This window comes from Strongylocentrotus purpuratus, unplaced genomic scaffold (assembly GCF_000002235.5).
Source record: "Strongylocentrotus purpuratus isolate Spur 01 unplaced genomic scaffold, Spur_5.0 spur5_scaffold_3, whole genome shotgun sequence".
Classification (NCBI taxonomy): domain Eukaryota; kingdom Metazoa; phylum Echinodermata; class Echinoidea; order Camarodonta; family Strongylocentrotidae; genus Strongylocentrotus; species Strongylocentrotus purpuratus.
Window position 1 is genome coordinate 1,390,545 of NW_022145609.1, and position 27,799 is coordinate 1,418,343.

Here is a 27,799-nt window from a genome sequence, read left to right on the forward strand (position 1 = left end):
TCGCTAGTCATTGCGAGGCAAACGAATAACACTAGGGATATTATTTTCAATGAGATTACACTTTGTCATAAATACGTGTAGCGCTCGTTTCTCGTTTAGTCCGCTCATAATCAGATAGATAGTGTAGGCTTAATTTAATTGTGTCGCCTTGCGATGTGTTAAACTGGCCCGGCAGTAGGTCAACCCGTAACTTTCTGATTATTAGATCTAGCAAAATCAATATTCTCTCTTTATTTTATGAGTATCAAGGGCCACAATTTGTCTTAGAGCTCAAAACCACTTTGTTAATAACCGATTCGACATGGATTGTTTACCCTCGTGTTTCAGAGTGCAGCTCCACGAGTAGACCTAGAACATTTACTGCTAGCCTTTATACACATACCGGTGAGTTTTGTGTTTTGATTCATAGTATACTAGTATATATATACCAGTCGGTTTGCATGATTTACCATTACTAGGAGCATTATATTTTGTTAATTGCTATTAAAGTCTCAGCTCGAAACATGAATATCTTATGAAATAGAAAACATGAACATGAAAACAGTCATGAGCATGTATATAATGATCTCCTTCGATGGTAAAGGTAGCATCATCATAGGTCTCGATAAGAGTGTTAATGTCAGTTTCCTATAAGACTTCTGATGATGGTGATCATATTCTATTTTCCCATTTCAATAAAGGTCAAAGGCCTGTAATTATACGAGCTTTGTTTTGAAGGAACTATCCAAACTTGAAGGCAAGGGGCTGTTTAAAAAGAGGAAAGGAACTTCGAGAGAGGTAGCGAGAGAGAAAAGGTGAAGGCTGGAGTGATAGGAGGGGTAGAGATAGTACGACCATGGATCTATCATCATATAGTGGTGATGATTGGGTAGATCATTCAGTACATGGCAGTGTCTTCTACGATGGAGTGAAGTTCAACGCCCTGGTCATCCCGTCTAGCCTCGAGGCTTTGAAGACATTCGATGTCAGGGAGGATGATATCTGGATTAATACCTACTCAAAGTCAGGTGAGTATAATCCAACACAAGTATTCAATAAAGTGAATGCTATCGAAAATACTGTGGAGAAATCAACCTTAGAGTATATCAATAGCCTTGCCTAACTCCGTCAAAATGTGCGTACATTACAAACAATAAAGTATTACGCAATGCGACCTAAAGCCATGCTTTCTATATAGGCAAACAGTTGATAGGGTATCGAAATTGTCCTGACTAGATTTGATATGAGTCTTTGCAAATCGTGCTATATAATTATGGCTTTGTTAAAAGGTACTATGTCCCGTTTGCAGCCAACCTCAAATTCTGTAGAACTTTGCAGGAATTATGAATATGTCATGTATGTCCTATCTGTGAAATCTAAACGTTAGCAGTGTCCTTATATTCAAATTATGCAAGAAAACCCGTTTACTTGCTAGACTTCACTGTCAGACACTATTGTCAGTATTGAGTGACTGACTGGCTTTTTCTTCTTCTTTGGTAATAACATACATAAAATGAGCTGTAAAGGATTTGTCTACTACAATAACACACTTCTTATAATGGCCAAAATTAAACTGATTGAATCTTTGCGCAGCATAACACGTACGACCATGCGGTACAATGGTCTGAAAATCAAGACTATTACTTATTGGCTCTATAGCTCCTAAGTCGATTTAACAACTAATAGTCATTATTTTCCCACTTAAAGACATTTTCAAGCCACATTCTTTTAAGGGGAGTTCTAAATTAGTATTATCTTTCAAATGCCATTGGAGTTTAACCTTTTCAATTTTTTGGCCTGCAAAAGGAACAAGTACCTTTAAAATGTGCGTACATTACAAACCATAAAGTATTACGTAATCCAAATGATCAGTTGATCGTGCTATATTATGTTTTTGTTAACAACGTATATAAGCATAATCGAACCCTGATATATTTGGATTTGGATGCCCCTGTGAATGTGCACTAGACAATTTAGCCCCTTAAACACTTCTGCTTTCAAGAAATTGAATAATCTAAAATTTACCGGTGCTCCCGGTAAATTTCAAATAATTCAAATAACGCCTTAGGCCATTCAATGGTAGCTGCGACCATGAAAATCTCAGAATATGCAGTTCTGAAACTGGAATAGCAGATCGGTCAATTGTAGTCAAGAAGCATTGTTTTAAAGCTAAGGTAATATCAGTCTTGGGAGGGAGCTATACAACATAAAGGATTTATTATTTACAATTTCATCACTTTAGATTCGATTTCAACCGCGACAACGATAATTAAATATTTGAAAATCGCATATGCTTCTAATATGTTCATTTGAACCATATTCATGACTCAATACCAAAACTTTGTATTACCTATAATGATGCATCTACAAACTTAACCACAGGAACTCACTGGGCATCAGAGATCGTTCATCTAATATTGAACAATGGTAATCCTGAGACGATCGACCGAACGACCACTCAAGGCAATATCGAGATGATCTACTTCGAGAAAGATTCTTACGATGAGGGAAAGACACGACATCTACCCTTCTATAAAATCATAGAAAGAGCTCCGTCACCTCGTATTATACAGACACATCTACCTGTTAAATATCTTCCACCCGGCATTGATAACAAGAAGGCTAAAGTAAGTATTAATCACTTAAATTCTTTTTAGAAGTGTTGTTTATTAAATCTAAAAACAGTTATGCAAACTATTTATCTGAGTATTTTCTTTTTAGATTGAATAAGATCTATCCAATATTTCTGTTTTTGTTTAGATGTTATTAGTTTTAATATAATGAAGCTGGATAAATAGATTTAAGTCAACCATTTAAAAACGACCAAAATAAATCGAATCATTTCAGCTACAAAACGCCCTGTTGATTAATCTTGTTTACCATAGTTATCTTGTTTACCATGTATACAATAGTTATTCATACTTATTCATTACATTCTCATTCATTGCTGTGATACTTTTGTGTGTTAGTGGTACCAGACACGATAAGCATTAAATGCTATTTTCCGGTCCCATTTATCCTTTCAATGTTAACCATTCACATTTGATTGTTATATTGATGTAATTTTTGTTTGGATAATAAACTTCAAAATCAAACCATAATAGAATAGGCATTCGTATATTCAATGTAACATTCTTAACTGTCTTATATTGGGCCGAAATAGAAAGATGTAATCATTGGGACTTGACTTTGTAATTTAAGGGAATTCCCCTATTATTTTTTATTAAGTTTTATAGATAATGATTTTGTGTCTTTAAAAATATCCTACCTGTGAGCGATAGCTTACCTTAATATTTATTGTGTATACTCCATATTTGTTTACAATTTTATATCCAGGTGATCTATGTTGCTCGGAACCCTAAAGATGTGATTACATCTCTCGGTCGATTCGTAGGAAATACTAAGATGGGTGATTTCATTAGGTGGCAAGGCGCTCTCAAGGAATTCATGGACGGAAGTATGAAACACGCGCACGCGCGCCCACGCCCACACACGTACATACATACCACATGCCCTAATCAAACGATTCATTCCCCGGTGGCATAAAATATGATGTTTTTCGGTATTTTTGATCACCTTCCACAAGGCTAACATAATAATGACAGGCTTTATTCCACTAATACTATATGGTTGTCCATAATCAACCACCACGATATCCCATTACTATTATATGGTATGCCGTATTCAACCACCATGATATCCCATTACCATTATATGGTAAGCCGTATTCAACCACCACGATATCCCATTACTATTATATGGTATGCCGTATTCAACCATCATGATGGTAAGCCGTATTCAACCACCACGATATCCCATTATCATTACGTAGTAAGCCGTATTCAACCACCACGATATCCCATTACTATTATATGGTATGCCGTATTCAACCACAGTGATATCCCGTTACCACTATGTTTAAGCCGTATTCAACCACCACGATATCCCATTACTATAATGGTGCTGTGAGGATAATACTATGAGACCTTCGTTCGTTCGTTCGTGCAAAGTATATCAGGGAGTACATCATCTAGATAGGAAGATCCTTATTAAGCTAACAGATTGTCTCATCATCGAGCTCACAAAGTCCGGAAGCGCCGTGGGGGGATTTGTAGATCGGACAGACATCAATGACATGATCCATAGATTGGATCTCTCCACAGGCGCAGTTTGGTGATGATTCAGCTCCAATTTTATGTAGGAAATATTGTGTACGGCCAACTCCAGTTCTGATACGGTTTAGGTTGATCAGTTAGAGAATGAATAAGATCTTTAATAGTTTACATAATTTAAGCAAAACAGATGAACCTCGTTAAGACATTTCAGTTGTCTAAACTTTAATGAATGCAGGTCACGCTAATGTTGCTTTCTTGGAAGTTTGAGAAAATTGTATAAAAGAGTATAAAAGAAAATGTCATCACAAACAAATCATAGCACAAAATGTTAAACGTATTATATGCATAACATATAATAAATTGTATGAAGAAAGTCGGTTTCAGATTTCGTAATGAAAAACAATTCAATATTTGACCAGGGAGGTGTTTTAACTCACATACCCTGATTTGACATGAACTTAATAGCGCCAATAGTGAAATTGAATAAATAGGCCATTTATAGAGAATTTTAATTTTTAGTTTTTATTTGTAACACGACTGCAACGGTACTACAGAATTCAGCCTCAGGCAAAGTCAATATTGCATTGGTTACCATCCACTGTAATGTGTAAACACTACACTGATCGATTGTCCGAATAGGATTTCCATAAATTAACAAAAGTCTATTGAAATAGCCCCTTCAGTTGATTTTTCGAAAGCCTTTGAGATTGTTTTTTATTTATTTATTTATTTATTTATTTCACATCTTTAAAAAGGGTAGCCCGATCAGCATGAGCTGGTTTTCATCAGGGCCCTTTACAACATACATGGTTCAATAATAATGTCAATCAAAACAACAATAAATGCACATTATAATATGAGAGATAATTCGGACATGCAATAAAAAGGCGATACAGTACATTTCATAGTATACGAAGTTCAAATTAAGATAAGGTATGCTATAGATATTTATAAAATTGTTGCGAATATTTCAATGTTAAAAAAAGTTTACCGTCACCATTGAGTAATTATAAAATGTATACAATTAAATACTTTCCCAGTTTATAATTAAAACTATTGTAAACAAACAACAACAAAAACCCACAATTAAAATATATATATATATATACATGTAGTTGACATTTGTACGCAATAACACATAGTATTAGGTTAAAGTTAAAACAAAGTATGGTATAAATATCAAAACAAATTATGCAATATATTTCAATGTTAAAAAAGTTTGCCGTCACCATTACGTTATACCATATATACTATTAATACTTTCCCATTTAATACTTTAAACTATTAATTATAAAAACAAATAGTTGACATATTATGCACATAAATATAATAACATGCATATGTTAGTATCATAATCAATTCATAACATGGTATTGCTTAAGTACATGAAATACAATTTCAAAGATTCCTTGATTGAGGTTTAAAAAAAAAAAAAAAAAACATCAATGATAATGTTGTTTAGCATATTGATAAAATAAGTAAGCAAGATTCATTATTGGTGTGTGCTAATTAAAATAAAATGTTAAAGGAGATTGCAGCATTCATATTGCACGGCAATGAACAAGAGCGTTCCAGACTCAGTGTGATAAATTGCTTTTGAATACGTTCAGATTGGGGGAGAACCTGGTTTCTATGGGTAGATTATTCCAGAGTGTTATTGCAGAGTTTACAAAGGAGCGCTTAAAGAATTCTGTATTGCACCTATTGGATTCCAGCTTAAGTTGATGGGAATTACGTGTCATGCGTTGTGCTACATCATCATGTAAAATAAATTTGTTTGCCAATAAGGCAGGTGCAAGATGGTGAACACATTTAAATGCCATAATCCCCATTGCTCTTGAATACAATGCCTCAAGTGTTGACCAATTAAGTTGTAATAAAACCTCGTGTGAAGGAGTTGACCACGAACATCCAGATATAATATATGCTGCTCGTTTATGTAATTTATTTATAGTTTTATAATTATGCAGGGATCTATTTGTCCACACAGTGCAGCAGTACATAGCATGAGGTAGAATATAGCCCCAGTATATCATACTCAGATAATGTTTATTGAACGTGCCTTTGAGTCTTCTTAGAATACCTAATTTCTGTTTCATTTGTAAAGCTACTTTTTCGACATGCTTCGAAAATAAGAGATTGCTGTCTACTATAACACCGAGGCATTTGTACTGTGTCACACATTCAATCGGTGTTGTCTTTATACGCACATTTAAATTATTTTCGTTTAGCGTCTGTAACTTTTGCTTCGACCCAATAACCATTACCTTTGTTTTAGTAGTATTCAATAGAAGTTTATTTTTTTGCGTCCACGAATACACTTCATCTAAAGCAAGATTTAGTTTCGTTTGGATCTCAGATAATGTTTTGCCTTGTACCGACATGGTCGCGTCATCTGCAAATAAAAACATGTCCGCACTATGAATACTAGTGGGCAAGTCATTAATAAATATCGAGAATAACAATGGCGCTAAGACAGAACCTTGGGGTACACCGTAATTAATTGTTCTCGTTGATGACTTTTTACCTTTAATAGACACAAACTGGCTCCTGCCTCCTAGATAGGACCGAAACCATTTTATGGCTCTATCCGTGCAACCAACGTTTTTTAACTTCATTAATAGAGTTGAGTGATTCACTGCATCGAATGCCTTCCTCATATCAATATACGCAACACCGTTTAAGTTGCCTTTGTCCACGTTTTGGGCCCATAAATCTACCATACAAAGCAGGGCAGTTTCGCATGAATGGTTGGGGCGGAAGCCAAACTGCCTTTCTGTTAATATTATTTACTCTTGTTTATTTTCTCTTCACTATCTCTGTTGCAGCAAGGAGTTATGGGTCATGGTTTGATCACGTGAAGATATCGTGGAATCTACGTCATCAAGAAAACAGATTCTTCATCAAATATGAAGACATGAAAAAGGTAATTAAATAATCAGTCTATAATAAACAGTGTTGAAAACAGTAGATTTCTATATACTACGTTGATATACATATACTTTTATAGTTGTAGAACTGTTTCATCCTCCATAAATGTACTCGTTACTTTGATTAGCGAAGACCAAATGAAATTAACATCAATTACCAAGAAGTTTTATTAGACTGTAAAGAAAATGTTGAAAAATAGAGATTTGCAAAATACTCATACCCTTGCTTTATATCATCCCTCTTTTATGATGCAACAAAATCAATATCCTTTCTCAAAATGATCAATTATACCCAAATATATTTGTTTTTTTGGTCATTATTTACTGGACAGAACCCATGGGACGCTATCGAATCTATTGCCAATTTTCTCGCACGCCCTCTCTCGGAGGATATCTTAGAGAAGATCGTAAAATACAGTTCGTTCAAAGAAATGAAGAAGACTTATACCAAGGTCGAGGAAGAGGGGAAAGTAGAACTCGTCAAAGCTATGGGGAAATACGCCTATATGAATAAAGGTATGCGTTTATCCAGAGGATAAAAGTGTGATATAAGGCAATTTGAGAAAGAACGAGATAGTGAAGGAGAGAAAGAGAGAGAGAGAGAGAGAGAGAGGGGGGGGGGAGAAATCGAGAGAGAAAAGCCACGAGAGAGAAAATAGATTGATCGAGATAGAGAGAAAGAGAAAGAGAGAGAGAGAGAGAGAGAGAGAGGGGAGGGGAGAGGGGAGAGAGAGGGGGAGGGGGTAATGGTAGAAAAATAAAGTCGTTTCGAATTGAAACATAATAAGTGAAATACTCGTAGCTGTCGTTTGAGACTATTATTTCAGTGACAGCTAAAAAAATCCTTTCACGGGAGGTTTATAATGGTTTATTTCTTCAATATTTTGATGATGTGATATTTTTTTGTTTTACACATCTATTTTGTGTATTTCCCAGGTGTAATCGCGAGCTGGAAGACCCGGTTCACAGTGAGCGAGAACGAAGAGTTCGACCGCGTCTATAAGGAGAAAATGGCTGACACCGACTTACAATTCGATTTTGAGTAGGCCTTTGGTCGTCAAAATAATCTCCTATTTTTATCATTATTCATGAGCATGGTACCTATTCTACATCAGACTCTGGTGAAAAAGCTTAAATTCGGAGTAGTCAAATTGGATATTGACTGTAAACTATCATGGAATACTCAAATTTATTATTTATGCTAACTGCTGTCTAGGAACTTAATTGTAATCGATAAGTTGAAATCGTTTTTTTCCATCTCATGTCTTTAGAATATTATATTCAACCCTGTTACTACCATATTTAAATTACGGGGTGCTAGCGTGGGGAAATTGTGTTAAAATTAAAATGGATTAGATTAACATGATCCAAAAGAGAGCAATAAGATTAATACATCTGGCTGATTTTCAGACACACATTAACGTTTTATTTCTTGCAAATCGTATTTTGAAAATATCTGATTTATAGTACACCATTTCCTCGGAATGTTCATGTATCAGCTAAGTAAAGATAATTTGCCCGATATATTCCATCCCATGTTCGCTATAAACAGCGTAATTCACTCTTATTCCACAAGACAAGGGGACAATTTTAATTTCTCCCCAATCCGGAAAGTGTTTGCCCTAAAAACAATCATTTGTACCGGACCCTCTTTTTGGAATGATTTGGATACAGAGGTTAATGAAGCACCAACCTTAAATTCCTTAAACGCAAACTTCGAGTTTACCTTTTAAATTCTTATGTCTAATGTAATATAGTGTTTGCCCTCCACAGACCTTATTACCTTTTTCCCCAAATACTTATCTTAATTAATGATGCATGTTCCGGTTATTAATGAATAAAAACAAATTACTTTGTTACATTTGCTATGTAATTTTCTCAGTGTACTATCTAATCTAATTCGCGTTTTCTTCATAGGCGACCTGTTAAACATTAAACACGGTCCAATTCTAAATTCTGGACTCTTCAAATTTTCATGTCACTCGGGAAACTGAGTAACATTTATCTTTCTGGTTTTTCTCCAGGTATACAATATAAGATTTATATCTTTGTTACAGAAATATCTAAACATTGGCGAAAATTTAATTTATTTAATTTATTCTCATTCGTGCAAAATATGTACCGCATATGTTTGAGTGAAGTATAATGAAGGTGAAGGATTAGGATATGTGACCATGGTAGTCTGTGATTATACTTCAAAATTAATTATTTTCAAGGTTGGTAATGTATAATTGAAATAAAACTGCATTGGTAGGCACTGCAGTAGGGGTTAAATGTAATATTTTGAAATGACTTTATTAACTCAGCCATAGACGTCATGAGCTACAAGGTAAATTAGAAAAGAAACAATGTCAATTACTTATAAGATGTATGGCCTATTGAAAATCATTGTAATATTGCTTTGACTTTTGTGTGGTATATCTTAGAATTTAAGAGTACATTTATGTACAATTATACAGTAAGAGAAAATATCTAAAAGTTTTGACTGTTCATAAAGTACACAACGGAGGGAAATGTAACAGATACACTTTTGAGACAAAGAACCTCCTGCTCAATACTAATAGATTGCATGCGGTTCAAGAGTAAACACTGATCTGAAAATTCCTTGTTACTGTCATAATGATTGATCACTGAAATTTGAAGTTACTGCCCGTTTAAGAAAGCACTCTTCATAGTGACCTCTTCCCTATCCTGTCCAATATAACAAATTTATTAACACCAAATTCAATTGTATCATTTCGGAAGCTTATCACTGATTGTAATTCTTTCTGATGACAAGTTTTATGAGGTAGGGCTTAAGTTTGTTACGCTGGATTGTCACTTTGTTGACGTGCACCAAGGTTCATTCTAAAGGCAATTTATATCAAGGATTGCTCAATAATTACATTATTGTGTTGTATTTTTATGATGTTATACCTCCTAAGACTTCATCATATATTTACCCATAATTATTTTATGTTCTTTACTTCTTTCACTTTTTGAAACACTGATCTCTTTTCATTTACTTTCCTATATTTCAAAATTTAACTTCAAAGTAGATTAGTCTCTGTAGAAGCTTTCACCTATCAGGGAAGTCTCATAAAGTTCCTTATTTTCGTCTCTTGTTTTTTCTTTTTTCTTTGAAAAAGAGCAATTTGGGTGCGTGTACGCATTTTGTCAAGTCATTACAAGACCTTGCAATCTTGGTTTTAGGGACGAACTTTGATATGACATAGATATGTGCCACATGTAAATCTGGGTAAATAAATATTTACAGGATTATTGTAATTTTAGTTTGATTGTAGTTTATTTTACCAGTATCTAAACAAATTTGTGTTTGATAATAGAAAAAGAGTAATACACTTTTAACAGTCATAACGATGATGATGCAGGTGATAGAGATTATGATGATGGTAATGATAATGGTGGTGGTGGTGATAATGATGATTGTGGTGGTGATGATGGTGGTGGTGATGATGATGATGGTGATGATAATGGTGGTGGTGGTGATGATGATGATTGTGGTGGTGATGATGATGGTGATGGTGATGATGATGATGGTGGTGATGATAATGATGATGATGATGATAATGGTGGTGGTGGTGATGATGATTGTGGTGGTGATGGTGATGATGGTGATGATAATGGTGGTGGTGGTGATGATAATGGTGGTGGTGGTGGTGACAGTGGCGGATCCAGGGGGGGGGGGGGGGGCCCATCCCCCCCCCTTGAGAAAAAAATCATGTAAAATCACGTGATTTTTACCTTTTTGGGGGGTTGGGCCCCCCCTGGCGCTCAAGGGGGGGGGGGGGGGGGGAGTGCAAATGAAAAAAATTTCGAGGACCAAAAAAAAAAAAATGTGCTCACTACCCCCCCCCCCCCCCCCTTGAGCGCCAGGGGGGGGGGGCCCAACCCCCCAAAAAGGGTCCAAAAAGGTCCCGGGTACCTTGTGCCGAGTTATCCCATTAACCTGTTATTCATGAATGAAGTACAATGCTCGGAATCCAGGATGCATTATTTGTTGCTATGTCGGGCAGGCCTGGGAAAATAGAATATGATCACCATCATCAGAAGTCTTTAGGGGTTACCTGTCTGCACAACTTGTAGCTACTTGCGCCCTCTATAACAAAGCCAATGCAAAGCGATGAATGTTGGTCCCCCACGGTCCCCTTTTTCTAATGTTGATTGAGAGCTGATTTTATTAAGAAAACCACCTGTCAGTGACCATGCAGGGAGGTCTAATCCCTCCTGGCCAAGTTAGTGCAGACAGGCTTTAATAGACCATTTTGTGTTCATAATTGTATGTCAGGCAGCAACGCAGTGATATACCACTTCATGTCAATTCCATTCCAAAAATAACTTACTTTCAATAGAAGCAGAATAGAAGCAAACAAACAAATCAAAAGAAGTTTGAGCAAAATCGAATAACTATTAAGAAAGATATGAATTTTTAATGACATGAAAAATCTTGAAAATCACAAGACAAATTGGGAACTCACTCATGCCTTTGTGACGTCATTGCGAAAAATGTGAATTTTGATAAACCATTGCGGATGAATTTCATACCATAATGGATTGTACTGTAAGGGGGTATTTCTCAATAAAATGGCTGAAATATCTGGACAGTTTAAAGATCTTATAGCGATGAAGAGAAATGTGTAAGCATTATGAAACTTGAGAATGAAAATATAATTGATCTCTTCTGTAAGTATATTTAAAAAAAAAATCATAAATACTGAGGCGAGTTTTAACATCCCACCCATTTTTTAAAATTTATTTTGTTACTTTGTTCAGAACATCAATATCGAAATGTCATATAATTATTTTGTTAGAATACTATTTTCACTGTATTATACAAGCTACAATTTTCATTGTTAATTTGTCAATACTCGAGAAACTATACCACTTGTTGATTTTCTTGTTTACATAATTGTTTTATATATATGTGTTATGAAATTTTCATGTATATGAATGAAGTTTACTATAAAAAAAAAATGATACGAATCATAATAACCCGGGCAAAGGCATGGGGAAATCAAGATTTGAAGGATAAAAAGGGAAATTAATGGGACAAAATATATAAAGCAATTGATAAATAGTGAGGCAAGACGTCACAAACTGAATTGAAAAATTGTGTAGTGATTTTAATTGTTCCATAAGTGTTCATACTTTGAAAAACAAACATAACTCCCTTATTAGTTATCAGATTTTACTCATTTTGTTTTGCTCTGTTTCTCTGCCCTCTCTCTCTCTCTCTCTCTTTCTCTCTCTCTCTCTCTCTCTTTCTCTCTCTCTTTCTCTCTCTCTCTCTCTCTATCTCTCTCTCTCTCTTCTCTCTCTCTCTCTCTCTCTTTCCCCTCTTTCCGACAGTGAGCATTGTTTCATGCTTCAAGGCCCGTTTAAAAAATCTCATTATGAAGAGTTCATGGATATCTCTATTTCCTGGTTACAATGAGAGTACACGTACTTTGTCATAAATAGGTGCAGCTGCAGATGTACACATATAAATTATATTTCCCCGTTTGTGGAGGCTAGAGTCCGCTCACTCTATCAGCTTGACATACACAGTGATTGTGTCGCCCTGCGATGTGTTATGGAAAGAGCCGATAATATACTGACCCGGTAGTTGGTCAACCCTTATCTTTCTGTTTGTTAGCAAAATCAATATTCTCTCTTTATTGTATGAGTATCAAGGGCCACAGCTCAAAACCACTTTGACATGGATTGTTTACCCTCGTGCTTCAGAGTGCAGCTCCACGAGTAGACCTGGAAACATTTACTGCTAGCCTGTATACACTATCATACCGGTGAGTTTTATGTTTTGATTCATAGTATATACTAGTCGGTTTAATTGCATGATTTACCATTACTAGGAGCATTATATTTTGTTAATTGCTATTTTAGCCTCAGCTCGAAACATGAATATCTTATGAAATAGAAAACATGAACATGAAAACATTCATGAGCATGTATATAATGATCTCCTTCGATGGTAAAGGTAGCATCAGCATAGGTCTCGATAAGAGTGTTAATGTCAGTTTCCTATAAATGTAACCCCTAAAGACTTCTGATGATGGTGATCATATTCTATTTTCCCATTTCAGTGTAGGTCGAAGAACTGTACGAGCTTTGTTTTGAAGGAACCATCCAAACTTGAAGGCAAGGGGCTATTTAAGGAAGAGGAAAGGAACTTGGAGAGAGCCTGGCTAGAGGGAAAAGGTGAAGGCTGGAGTGATAGGAGGGGTAGAGATAGTTCGACCATGGATCTATCATCATATAGTCGTGAAGATTGGGTAGATCATTCAGTACATGGCAGTGTTTTCTACGATGGAGTGAAGTTCAATGCCCTGGTCATCCCGTCTAGCCTCGAGGCTTTGAAGACATTCGATGTAAGGGAGGATGATATCTGGATTAATACCTACTCAAAGTCAGGTGAGTATAATCCAACACAAGTATTCAATAATTAGTGACTAATATCGAAAATACTCATGTCAAGAAATCAACATTAGAGTATAGCCTTGCCTAACTCCTTTAAAATGTGCGTACATTACAAACCATAAAGTATTACGTAATCCAAATGATTTCTGTATAGGCAAACAGTTGATCGGGTTTCGAAATTGCCCTGACCGTTCCGAGTCTTTGCAATCGTGCTATATTATGTTTTTGTTAACGACGTATATAAGCATAATCGAACCCTGATATATTTGGATGCCCTGTGGATGTGCACTAGACAATTTAGCCCCTAAAACACTTCTGCTTTCAAGAAATTGAATAATCTAAAATTTACTGATGCTCCCGGTAAATTTCAAATAATTCAAATAACGCCTTAGGCCATTCAATGGTAGCTGCGACCATGAAAATCTCAGAATATGCAGTTCTGAAACTGGAATAGCAGATCGGTCGATTGTAGTCAAGAAACATTGTTTTAAAGCTGAGGTAATATCAGTCTTGGGAGGGAGCTATACAACATAAAGGGTTTATTATTTACAATTTCATCACTTTAGACTCGATTTCAACCGCGACAACGATAATTGAACATTTGAAAATCGCATATGCTTCCAAATTCATGACCCCATACCAAAACTTTGTATTACCTATAATGATGCATCTACAAACTTAACCACAGGAACTCACTGGGCATCAGAGATCGTGCATCTAATATTGAACAATGGTAATCCTGAGACGATCGACCGTACGACCACGCAAGGCAACATCGAGATGATCTACTTCGAGAAAGATTCTTACGATGAGGGAAAGACACGACATCTACCCTTCTATAAGATCATAGAAAGAGCTACATCACCTCGTATTATACAGACACATCTACCTGTTAAATATCTTCCACCCGGCATTGATAACAAGAAGGCTAAAGTAAGTATTAATCACTTAAACTCTTTTTAGAAGTGGTGTTTATTAAAACTAGAAACAGTTATGCAAACTATTTATCTGAGTAGTTTTTTTTAGATTGAATAAGATCTATCAAATATTTCTGTTTTGTTTAGATGTTATTAGTTTTAATATAATGAAGCTCGATAAATTAATTTAAGTCAACCATTTAAAAACGACCAAAATAAATCGAATCATTTCAGCTACAAAACGCCTTGCTGATTAATCTTGTTTACCATAGTTATCTTGTTTACCATGTATACAATAGTTATTCATATTTATTCATTACATTCTCATTCATTGCTGTGATACTTTTGTGTGTTAGTGGTACCAGACACGATTAGCATTAAATGCTATTTTGTGGTCCCATTTATCCTTTCAATGTTAACCATTCACATTTGATTGTTATATTGATGTAATTTTTGTTTGGATAATAAACTTCAAACTCAAACTCAAACTCAAACCATATTAGAGTAGGCATTCGTATATTTAATGTAACATTCTTAACTGTCTTATACTGGTCCGAAATAGAAAGATGTAATCATTGGGACTTGACTTTGTAATCAAAGAGAATTCCCCTATGATTTTTTAAAATAGATAATGATTTTATGTCTTTAAAAATATCCTTCTTGTGAGTGATAGCTCCCCTTAATTATTTTTATACTCCATATTTGTTTACAATGTTATATCCAGGTGCTCTACGTTGCACGGAACCCTAAAGATGTGATTACATCTCTCGATCGATTCGTAGGAAATACTGAGATGGGTGATTTCATTAGATGGCAGGGTGCCCTCAAGGAATTCATGGACGGAAGTATGAAACACACACACACACACACACGCGCGCGCGCGTGCACACGTACATACACATACACACCACACCCACAAATAAAACGATTCATTCTCCGATGGCATAAAACATGATATTTCTGTATTTTTGATCACCTTCCACAAGGCTAACATAATAATGACAGGGCCTCTATTCCATTACCATTATATATAGGCCATAATATTCAACCACCACGATATCCTATTACCATTATATGGTAAGCCGTATTCATACATCGTGATATCCCATTACCATAATATGAGAATAATACCAAGAGACCTTGATTATCTCGTTCAATAGACTGTACAAGCCACATTATTATACGTATCAAATTTCATTAATGCTTCTTCCCTTCGTGCCTTAAGCAAAACAGATGAAATTCGTTAAGGCATTTCAGTTGTCCAAAATAATGAATGCAGGTCACGCTATTGTTGCATTCTTGGAAGTCTTGAGAAAACTGTTCGAAATGTTCATCGTATTATGCAAATTAGAAATGTATGATGAATGTCGGTTTTCATATCTCGCAATGAAAAAACAATACAATATTTGACATGAACTTAATATCGCCTATAGTGAAATTAAATAGTCAAAGTGAATAGGCCATTCATAAAGAATTTCAATTTAATAAATTAATGTTTAGGTTTTTTTTGTAACACGACTGCAAGAACTTCAGAATTCATCCTTAGGCAATGCCGATTGCATTGATCACCATCCACTGAAATATTTAAACACTACATTGATAGAAATTCGATTTTCCGAACAGGATTTCCATAAATTAACAAAAGTCTATTGAAATTGCCCCTTCAGTTTATTTTTCGAAAGCCTTTGCGATTGGGTATTTTCTCTTCACTATCTCTGTTGCAGCTAGGAATTATGGGTCATGGTTTGATCACGTGAAGACATCGTGGAATCTACGTCATCAAGAAAACAGATTCTTCATCAAATATGAAGACATGAAAAAGGTAATTAAATAATCAGTCTATAATAAACAGTGTTGAAAACAGTAGATTTTTTATATTACACTACGTTGATATACATACTTTTATAGTAAGTTGTAGAGCAGTTTCTTCCTCCATAAATGTACTCGTTAGTTTGATTACGTGAAGACCAAATGAAATTAACATCAATTACCAAGAAGGCTTATTAGACTGTAAAGAGCATGTTGAAAATAGAGATTTGCAAGATACTCATACCCCTGCTTAATATCATCCCTCTTTTATGATGCAACAAGATCAATATCCTTTCTCAAAATGACTAATTATACCCAAATATATTTACTTTGGGTCATTATTTACTTGGACAGAGCTCAAGGGACGCCATCGAATCTATTGCCGAATTTCTTGGGCGCCCTCTGTCGGAGGATACCGTAGAGAAGATCGTAAAACACAGTTCGTTCAATGAAATGAAGAAGACTTATAACAAGGTCGAGGAAGAGGGGAAAGTAGAACTCGTCAAAGCTATGGGGACATACTCCTACATGAATAAAGGTGGGCCTTTGCGTTTATTCAGATGATGGAAGTGTGATATAGGGCAATTTGAGAAAGAGCGAGAAAGGGAAGGAGATAGGGGAGAAAGAGAAATCGAGAGAGAAAAGAGAGAGAGAGAGAGAGAGAAAGAGAGAGGGAGGGAGAGAGAGAGAGAGAGAGAGAGAGAGAAAGGTGAGGGGGGGGGAGGGAGTGGTATGGTATGGTAGAAAAATAAAGTCGTTTGAAATCGAAACATGTTACATACTCGTAGCTGTCGTTGACTGTTATAGAATTCTTTCGCATGAGGTACAAAGTGGTTTATTTCATCAATATTTTGCTGATGTGATATTTTTTGTTTTACATTTCTATTTTTGTGTGTTTCCCAGGTGTAATCGCGAGCTGGAAGACCCGATTCACGGTGAGCGAGAACGAAGAGTTCGACCGCGTCTATAAGGAGAAAATGGCTGACACCGACTTACAATTCGATTTTGAGTAGGCCTCTGGGCAACAAAATAATGTTAATGTTAATGTTACAAATTACTTTGTTTCTAAACTTATTGAATGCGTATGGACGAATTACATTTGCTATGTGATTTTCTCAGTGTACTATCTAATCTAATTCACGTTTTCTTCATGGGCGGCCTGTTATATACGGTCCAATTCTAAATTCTGGACTCTTCAAATTTCATGTTACTCGGGAAACTGAGTAACATTTATCTTTCTGGTTTTCTCCAAGTAATCTAAATAAAGCTTGCCATTTCATGTAATTATATTCTTGAATAAATTACTGCATAGATACACTTGATGTTTCGTTCAACGGTGCTTTAATTGCTTACTGAAGTGCTCGGAAGACTACACATTTTGACAACGTGACTATAGGTATTGATGCTAATGCATTTGTATACAAATTTCCATATTCCATTGGGTTTAAATGCCCCCTGCTACGATGTTTCCATCTACAATGTCTATTTTTATCAGGATCCTATACTATACAAGCACTGCTTTTAAATAGGTTCCTTGCATTCTTTATTAATCTGCTCATACTAAATGTATATATAAATAATTTTTATTTTATATGTCTGTATTATGTTGTTGTAGAATGTGGAACAAATACAATTTGAACTTGAACGCTGTGATGGTATTACAATTATTTATTATCATTTTTGTGATTTGGTCCTCTTTAACTCGTGCCGTTAATAGCTAGGATACTAGTGATTTCACGCCGAAAAGCTGGTCTATACATATAAATATATATATTTTATGCAAATTTCGTTTAGTTTCTTTGCTTTCTTTGTTGTATAGATTATCTTTATACATTTATTAGCTTTTTTATGTGAATAAGAAATAAAAAACACAGAAAAGAGGTACGTTGCTTGATATTATGGGAGAGAGAAAGAGGTAGAGAGAGGAGAGAGAGAGAGAGAGAGAGAGAGAAAGATAGAGAGAAAGAGAGAGAGAGAGAGAAAGAGACAGATGGGGGGACGCTTAATCAAAACAAAAAAGAGGGAGAGATGGAGATAGAGAGGAGGGAGGTAGTTAAAGATGAAGTCGTCTACTTTCACAAAAGTCCATGGAGGGACTTTAAAAAAAAATTTTTTTTACAATTCGCTCAAATTATTATTATTATTATTATTATTTTGTTTTTGGACCGCCATTTTTGTTAGTTTTCGAGGGGCTGGTAAAAATCTCTCACTTTTTTTGGGAGGGGGGGGGGGCGTGCTGGCAAAATAGGCATTTGCGTGTGGATGCATCATAGATTCACTGAATGAAAGGAGACCTCATCCCAAGAAATAACTTTATTCATTCTAAGTGGTTTATTGTATTTTAGCCCATTAATCTACAAGATTTCACACCAAGGTGCACGAGAGAGGTACAAAGCAAGATATTCTTAGCATAATGTACAGTTTCTCAGCACGACATGGGCATCGACATTAATAACTTTTAAGTGAAAAATTTTGAGGTCAAACTCAGTGCATAGCTCGATATCCGATGGCTATTATTTGAAGTTCAAAGTGCAAAGCCGGGACGTAATAGCACATAATAAACGGTATAATACCGAGCATAATTTGTACAAGTAAATACCTACATGCCTTTCGTAATAACAGTGCATGTTTGAAATCAGTATAGGTTCATCGGATCACTACAACTTACAAGACTTACCAAGGTAATATCACTGTGTCTTTATCTTCTTTCTTGTTTCCAGTAATATTTGTTTATATTGATTTATAATAATAGTTATAATTATTCTGTGAATTTGCCTGTCGATATAGTATATGCTGGCAGCTGGCTGTGGTGATTTTAGAAGGAAAACATCGGTTCTAAAATGAAAAAGTTAGAGCTTTCAGTATTGCTATATTTGTTATCAATCTTACATATAGGCCTACAGGTTATATGTTACAGTTTAGATTGTATACTATATACGTAGTATAGATTAGTATGTTGTACTCTTTGTAAAATTAGTTGATACAATACTCATCATGTTTATACTCCGCTCTTTTCCCTGTATACATACGTAACATCACTAACATGTGCATGGGCGGATCCATGTAGCGATTATTCCTGCCCGGCCCCCCCCTAGCCCCCCCCCCCAAAAAAACGATAAAAAAATAGGATAATAACGTAAAGTTAACCTTTATAAAACAAAAAACAAAAGCGCCCCACCCCCCGCTTATTCACCGGCCGGCTGAGTCGGCACTAAATTTTGTATTAAGATTTGGCTACCCCACCCCCCCCCCCCCTTGACGCAGGCGCGGATCCACGGGGGGGGGGGGGGGGCTGACGGGTCAACAACAAAAAAGAATTAAAAAAAAAAGATTCTCACGAATTAGGTGAAAAAAATACGAAAATATTTGTATTTATATTCACCGGCTGACTGAGTCGGCGCAAAATATTTCCTGAAAAATTGGACCAAAAAAAAAAAAGCCTCCTCCCCCCCCCCCCCGCTTATTCACCGGTGGCTGAGTCGCAACTAATATTTTCACACGGATTGCCCCCCCCCCCCTCTTCCCGCCGGCTGGATCCGCCACTGAACATGTGTTATGGACCTTAATCTGCCTTGCGCCTTGTGTACAGCTGAGTCTGAAATAAAGTTCTGAATTGAAACCAATTTGGGTTCTTTCAACAATTATTAAAAAAAAATCTTATGAGGCAAACGTAGAAGCAATTTTTTGTTAATGTGCCTGTTATTTTAAATATTCTTTCTCCTTTTCTCTCTCCTCTATACATTTTGTCTTTTAATTCTTTCAGGTGCTTAGAAACATCGTATTAATTAAACGCTATTTAAACTTGGCGTTATACGTTTTTTTATTAATACTATTACTATTCCCTTCTTTTTATATATGTTAATCCGGATTGGGTGGCCAGTTGATTTGTTTTAACTTTTCATTTTGACTTGGTTTATTCAATAAAATTAATTTATCTTTGCAGTCATAACATTTGAATGGTATTATTTTGTCGTTGTAATGAGATATATTTTCATGAATATGTATAAGTGTTTTTTTGTAAATAATATACAATAATGATAATTAGTTAATAATTTTGGACTGGTGTAGATTACTGCACTTGAAAATAAAAAAATGGATTCTTCTAGGCTTCTTGCGAACATGGTACAGGCATGTTTACGCTTTGTCATCATTGTAAAGCTCAAACCCCGCTTCTTGTGAACAAAGTATATATAGGAAGATTATAAACAACACCCAAATGAGAACAGTCGTGTTTGCGATCAAAATGTGCACAATACTCTTATTTATAATAATGTACTTATTCTTTTTTTATTTTTTTTTATTTCAGGCTGTTTCGCATAACAACGGAATGCTATATAGAAAATACATGTGTCTGTAAAAGGAAACGACATACATTAGAACGAAATAAGAATTAATTAAGAAAGGAAAAAAACGAATTCTCTTTTGAAATTAATAGTATATAAAGATAAGAATCGAGAGATCTGAGAAAGTACGACCATGGATCTAACATCTTTTAGTCGTGATGATTGGATAGATCATTCAGTACATGGCAGTGTCTTCTACGATGGAATGAAGTTCAATGCCCTGGTCATCCCGTCTAGCATCGAGGCTTTGAAGACATTCGATGTCAGGGAGGATGATATCTGGATTAATACCTACTCAAAGTCAGGTGAGTAAAAACAAATTATTCTATAAACATGTACAGTCATAAATAAAAGTGTGTGATTACAAAAACCAAAAGCATATATGAACGGCAATGATCGACTCGCCATGTCTGACTCGACCAAGCATCAAATTGTATTACTTGTCATTATCAATATTCTCTTCTTATTTTTCTCCTTCTTCTTCTTCTCCTTCGTTTTCTTCTGCTTCTTCTTCTTCTTCTTCTTCTTCTTCTTCTTCTTCTTCTTCTTTTTCTTTTTCTTCTTCTTCTTCTTCTTCTTTTTCCTTTTCCTTATCCTTTCTTCGTTTAAATAAATTACTACTGTTATTATCAACATCATTATCATTATCTCCACCTCCACCGTCACCATTACCACCACAACCATTATCATCATCATCATCATCATCACCATCATCATCATCATCATCATCATCTTTACCATTATTATTGGCATTATTATTATTGTTTTGTGTGTGTGTGTTTCCAAGCAGAATTCAGTCAGTCTATATATTGCATTTAATAGCCTGTACACACGCTACTTGGTATGAGTCTCAAGTGTTCTATGTGGATATACACACAGGAACTCACTGGGCAACAGAGATCGTTCATCTAATATTGAACAATGGTAATCCTGATACGATCGACCGTACGACCACGCAAGGCAACATCGAGATGATCTACTTCGAGAAAGATTCTTACGATGAGGGGAAGACACGACATCTACCCTTCTATAAGATCATAGAAAGAGCTACATCACCTCGTATTATACCGACACATCTACCTGTTAAATATCTTCCACCCGGCATCGATAAAAAGAAGGCTAAAGTAAGTATTTATCACCTAAACTCTTTTTAGAAGTGTTGTTTATGAAAACTAGAAAGAGTTACGCAAACTATTTATCCATGTATATTCTTTTTAGATTGAATAAGATCTATCCAAAATTTAGTTTTGTTTAGATGTTATTAGTTTTAATATAATGAAGCTCGATAAGTTGATTTAAGTCGACCATTTCAAGACGACCAAAATTAATCCAATCATTTCAGCTACAAAACGCCCGACTGATTTATCTTCTCGGCCTTACCATATAAGAATAGGCATTCGTATAAAAACATTCGAAGTAATGATTATTATAAATTACAAAACGCTTAAATACAGCCCTGGCATAGCACCTGAAGAGCTCTCCGAACGCTGCTGAGATGTGTGAGATCACAGGGTGGACATGATTTGCACAAGCAGACGATGTCCCATGACATCTTACACATTTTCAATGCCTGTATTTTCATCTTCTCTTGAGTTCTTTCTCTTACTTCACTACCGTCAGGCTAAATGTATAATCTATTGCCTCACTCTAAACCCAGCGCATGTTTTTTTTTTGATGACAAATGCAGCGATACAAAAATAAAGGAATCTGTCGCTTGTAAACAAAATCAGACGCCATTGTATATTCGGCTGCACACACCGCGGTATGTTCGGCGTGTCAAGAGGGAACAAATGCCGTCCTTAATATCATTCTGGGTTTTCTTTTCAATTTGAAAGTCTGGTTTCTTTGAGTGTTAACTAACCCATATCCTGTGTATGTCCGTCATGTTCATAGTGTATGTAGTTGACCTAACACTTGTACGATGACCATCTGTTAGCTTACCAGTTTCTAGTGATACATTAGTTGACATAATTATTTGTGATTTTCTTTGAATTTCCACTTCAAAGGAAAATCCCCTGTGATTTTTAAAAAGTTTCAAGACAATGATTTGGTGTCTTAAAAATATTCTTCTTGTGACTGATAGCTCCCCTTTGTAATAAATATTTGTTTACAATGTTATATCCAGGTGCTCTACGTTGCACGGAACCCTAAAGATGTGATTACATCTCTCGATCGCTTCGTAGGAAATACTGAGATGGGTGATTTCATTAGATGGCAGAGCGCCCTCAAGGAATTCATGGATGGAAGTATGAAACGCACACACACACACACACACGCACACGCACACACACATACACACGCACACGCCCACAGACACACACACACACACACACGCACACGCACACACACACACACACACAACACCCCCACATTAAACGATTCATCCCCAATGGCCTAAAACATGATATTTCTGTATTTCCAGAAAGCCAATATAATAATGACAGGCTCTATTCCACTAACATTATTATGGTCAACCACCACGATATCCCATTACCATAATATGGTAAGCCGTATTTAGCCACCACGATATCCCATTACCATTATGGTAAGCCGTATTCAACCACCACGATATCCATTAACATAATGATACTGTGAGGATAATAGCATGAGGCCCCGAAATTATCTCGTTCAATAGACTACAAGTCACATAATTATTACGTATCAAACTTCATTAATGCTTGTTTCCTTCGTGTCTTAAGCAAAACAGATGAAACTCGTTAAAAAATTTCAGTTGTCAAAAATAATGAATGCACGTCATGCTATTGCTGCTTTCTCGGAGGTCTTGAGAAAACTGCTGGACAAGTCGTCAAACATAAAAGAAAATGATTGTCAGCACAAACAAATCATAGCACAAAATATGTGGAGAATTTTTTAAAATCGTATTACGCATAGATTAGAGTGTAATGCACTTGGAGAGCATATAATTATTCTGTTTTTATTTTAAAATGTAAAGTGCTTTGAGCATGTTTATGTATTTATGTATTAGAAATTTATGAAGAAAGTCGGGTTTAGATTTCACAATGAAAAACAATACAATGTTTGACATGAACTTAATATCGCCTATACTGAAATTGAATGGTGAAAATGAATAGGCCATTCATTAAGAATTTCAATCAAATAAATTAAAGATAAAGGTGAGTTCTGGTAATGCGATTGCATTGTGAAAGAGAAGGTGTGGAATGGATCAGAAAAAGATGATCATGTAGCATGTGAGTATTGGTGTGCACTGCAAGGTTCTGGAGCCATCAAAATCATAATAAATTTGGCCCAGTCTTGGTAAAGTAACAAGCACTGTACACAGAAAGATGTATATGGGACTACACAAATGGTGTGATTTCCTTATCTTTATATGCTCATTACTCAGCCAGTATACATTTTCTTCCAAAATTGTTTGGCACGTGACATTTATTTGTAATCTTGAACATTCAGTGTAAGTTTCGTTTGATTCTGTGAGAATACATTTTCTTTTTTTACCAGAACTCAAGTTTATCTTTAATGTTTAGTGTTTTTTTTTGTAACACGACTGCAAGTACTTTAAAAATCAGCCCCAGGCAAAGTCGATTGCATCCACTGAAATGTGTAAACCCTATACACTGATAAATTAGATTGTCCAAATAGGATTTCCATAAATTAACAAAAGTCCATTGAAATTGCCCCTTCAGTTTATTTTTCGAAAGCCTTTGCGATTGTGCATTTTCTCTTCATTATCTCTGTTGCAGCTAGGAACTACGGGTCATGGTTTGATCACGTGAAGACATCGTGGAATCTACGTCATCAAGAAAACAGATTCTTCATCAAATATGAAGACATGAAAAAGGTAATTAAATAATCAGTCTATAATAAACAGTGTTGAAAACAGTAGATTTTTATATTATACTACGTTGATATACATACTTTTATAGTTGTAGAACAGTTTCATCCTCCATAAATGTACTCGTTAGTTTGATTACGTGAAGACCAAATGAAATTAACATCAATTACCAAGAAGGCTTATTAGACTGTAAAGAACATGTTGAAAATAGAGATTTGCAAGATACTAGCTCATACCCCTGCTTAATATCATCCCTCTTTTATGATGCAACAAGATAAATATCCTTTCTCAAAATGATTAATTATACCCAAATATATTTACTTTGTGTCATTATTTACTTGGACAGAGCCCAAGGGACGCCATCGAATCTATTGCCAAATTTCTTGAGCGCCCTCTGTCGGAGGATACCGTAGAGAAGATCGTAAAACACAGTTCGTTCAATGAAATGAAGAAGACTTATAACAAGGTCGAGGAAGAGGGGAAAGTAGAACTCGTCAAAGCTATGGGGACATACTCCTACATGAATAAAGGTAGGCCTTTGCGTTTATTCAGATAATGAAAGTGTGATATAGGGCAATTCAGGCGCGTACGCAGGGGGGGGGGGGTTTGGGGGGTTAAACCCCCCCCCTTTGGAATTTTTTTGTGTGTAAACCCCCCTAAAAAAAACCTAAAACCCCCCCCCCCCCCCCCTTTTGGATTTTTTTTTTTTTTTTTTTTTTTTTTTTTTTAATTATTAAAAAAAAAAAAAAAAAAAAATTATTCCCATGGCCGACCTAAAAAAGGTGACCTTACCCCCCCCCCAACGGAACAATATGTCAAATTTCCAAATTTCGAGACCAAAAAAAAAAAAAAAAAGTGTCCTCTTACCCCCCCCCCCCCCCCCCCCCCCCCCCCCCCCCCCCCCCCGCTTATTCAGCGGTCGGCTGAGTCGTTGCGATTTTTTTGGGACCAAAAAAAAAAAAAATGTGTCCTCTTACCCCCCCCCCCCGCTTATTCAGCGGCTGGCTGAGTCGTTGCGAAATTTTCGGACCGATTTATAAATGTTAAAACCCCCCCCTTGAAAAAATCCTGCGTACGCGCCTGGGGCAATTTGAGAAAGAGCGAGAAAGGGAAGGAGAGAGGAGAGAAAGAGAAATCGAGAGAGAAAAGAGATAGAGAGAGAGAGAGAGAAAGAGAGAGGGAGGGAGAGAGATAGAGAGAGAGAAAGGTGAGGGGGGGGGGGGGAGGGAGTGGTATGGTATGGTAGACAAATAAAGTCGTTTGAAATCGAAACATGTTACATACTCGTAGCTGTCGTTGACTGTTATAGAATTCTTTCGCATGAGGTACAAAGTGGTTTATTTCATCAATATTTTGCTGATGTGATATTTTTGTTTTACACATCTATTTCTGTGTGTTTCCCAGGTGTAATCGCGAGCTGGAAGACCCGATTCACGGTGAGCGAGAACGAAGAGTTCGACCGCGTCTATAAGGAGAAAATGTCTGACACCGACTTACAATTCGATTTTGAGTAGGCCTTTGGGCAACAAAATAATCTCCTATTTTTATCATTATTCATGACCATGGTACCTATTCTACCTCAGACTCTGGTGAAAAAGCTTAAATTCGAAGTAGTAGAATTGGATATTGAAGGTAGACTATCATGAAATACTCAAATTAATTATTTATGCTAACTGCTGTCTAGGAACTTAATTGTAATCGATAAGTTGAAATCTTATTTTCCATCTCATGTCTTTAGAATATTATATTCAACTCTGTTTCTACAATATTTAAATTACGGGGTGCTAGCGTGGGGGAATTGTTCAAAACTAAAATCGATTCGATTTACATGATCCAAAAGAGAGCAATAAGATTAATAAATCTGGCTAATTTTTATTTCTTGCAAATCGTATTTTGAAAATATCTGATTTATAATATACCATTTCCTCTGAATGTTCATGTATCAGCTAAGTAAAGATAATTTGCCCAAAATATTCCCTCCCATGTTCGCTATAAACAACGTTATTCACTTTTATTCCACAAGACAAGGGGACAATTTTAATTTCTCCCCAATCCGGAAAGTGTTTGCCCTAAAAACAATCATTTGAACCGGACCCTCATTTTGGAATGATTTGGATTCGGAGGTTAATGAAGCACCAACCTTAAATTCCTTAAACGCAAACTTCGAGTTTACCTTTTGTCTAATGTAATATAGTGTTTGCCCTCCACAGACCTTATTACCTTTTTCCCCAAATGCTTATCTTAATTAATGATGCATGTTCCGGTTGTTAATGAATAAAAACAAATTACTTTGTTTCTAAACTTATTGAATGCGTATGGACGAATTACATTTGCTATGTGATTTTCTCAGTGTACTATCTAATCTAATTCGCGTTTTCTTCATGGGCGGCCTATTATACACGGTCCAATTCTAAATTCTGGACTCTTCAAATTTTCATGTTACTCGGGAAACTGAGTAACATTTATCTTTCTGGTTTTCTCCAAGTAATCTAAATAAAGCTTGCCATTTCATGTAATTATATTCTTGAATAAATTACTGCATAGATACACTTGATGTTTCGTTCAACGGTGCTTTAATTGCTTACTGAAGTGCTCGGAAGACTACACATTTTGACAGCGTGACTATAGGTATTGATGCTAATGCATTTGTATACAAATTTCCATATTCCATTGGGTTTAAATGCCCCCTGCTACGATGTTTCCATCTACAATGTCTATTTTAATCAGGATCCTATACTATACAAGCACTGCTTTTTAATAGGTTCCTTGCATTCTTTATTAATCTGCTCATACTAAATGTATATATAAATAATTTTCATTTTATATGTCTGTATTATGTTGTTGTAGAATGTGGAACAAATACAATTTGAACTTGAACGCTGTGATGGTATTACACATATTAATTATCATTTTTGTGATTTGGTCCTCTTTAACTCGTGCCGTTAATAGCTAGGATACTAGTGATTTCACGCCGAAAAGCTGGTCTATACATATATATATATATTTTATGCAAATTTCGTTTAGTTTCTTTGCTTTCTTTGTTGTATAGATTATCTTTATACATGTATTAGCTTTTTTATGTGAATAAGAAATAAAAAAACACAGAAAAGAGGTACGTTGCTTGATATTATGGGAGAGAGAAAGAGGTAGAGAGAGGGAGAGAGAGAGAGAGAGAGAGAAAGATAGAGAGAGAGAGAGAGAGAGAGAGAGAGATGGGGGGGGGGGACGCTTAATCAAAACAAAAAAGAGGGAGAGATGGAGATAGAGAGGAGGGAGGTAGTTAAAGATGAAGTCATCTACTTTCACAAAAGTCCATGGAGGGACTTTTTTATTTATTTTTTTACAATTCGCTCAAATTATTATTATTATTATTATTATTTTGTTTTTGGACCGCCATTTTTGTTAGTTTTCGAGGGGCTGGTAAAAATCTCTCACTTTTTTTGGAGGGGGGGGGGGGGGAGGGTTGCTGGCAAAATAG

General features: G+C 35.7%; 3 protein-coding genes across 3 annotated transcripts in view; all 3 read left to right on the top strand.

Moving 5' to 3' along the window:
* The window catches only part of LOC579055 (sorting nexin-30), a 36,659-nt gene extending 26,368 nt beyond the window's left edge, over nt 1-10,291 (top strand). Inside the window, exon 12 of the transcript XR_004066168.1 lies at nt 9,241-10,291. The gene's annotated coding sequence lies outside the window, so the exon portion shown is untranslated. The remainder of the gene's footprint in view (nt 1-9,240) is intronic.
* LOC100892539 lies at nt 275-26,190 on the top strand. Its single transcript, XM_030996582.1, has 15 exons — nt 275-384; nt 681-1,007; nt 2,362-2,606; nt 3,316-3,436; nt 6,923-7,020; nt 7,357-7,540; nt 7,961-8,066; nt 12,721-12,810; nt 13,113-13,435; nt 14,130-14,374; nt 15,083-15,203; nt 16,083-16,180; nt 16,522-16,705; nt 17,071-17,180; nt 25,836-26,190. Exons 2-14 carry the CDS (start codon nt 836-838, stop codon nt 17,178-17,180), a joined length of 2,097 nt encoding a protein of 698 aa, XP_030852442.1. The 5' UTR covers nt 275-384; nt 681-835; the 3' UTR covers nt 25,836-26,190.
* Nucleotides 20,536-25,858, top strand: LOC100889547 (sulfotransferase family cytosolic 1B member 1). Its single transcript, XM_030996406.1, has 6 exons — nt 20,536-20,815; nt 21,390-21,634; nt 22,636-22,756; nt 24,230-24,327; nt 24,668-24,851; nt 25,726-25,858. Exons 1-6 carry the CDS (start codon nt 20,644-20,646, stop codon nt 25,833-25,835), a joined length of 930 nt encoding a protein of 309 aa, XP_030852266.1. The 5' UTR covers nt 20,536-20,643; the 3' UTR covers nt 25,836-25,858.
* Nucleotides 26,191-27,799: the final 1,609 nt, after the last annotated feature.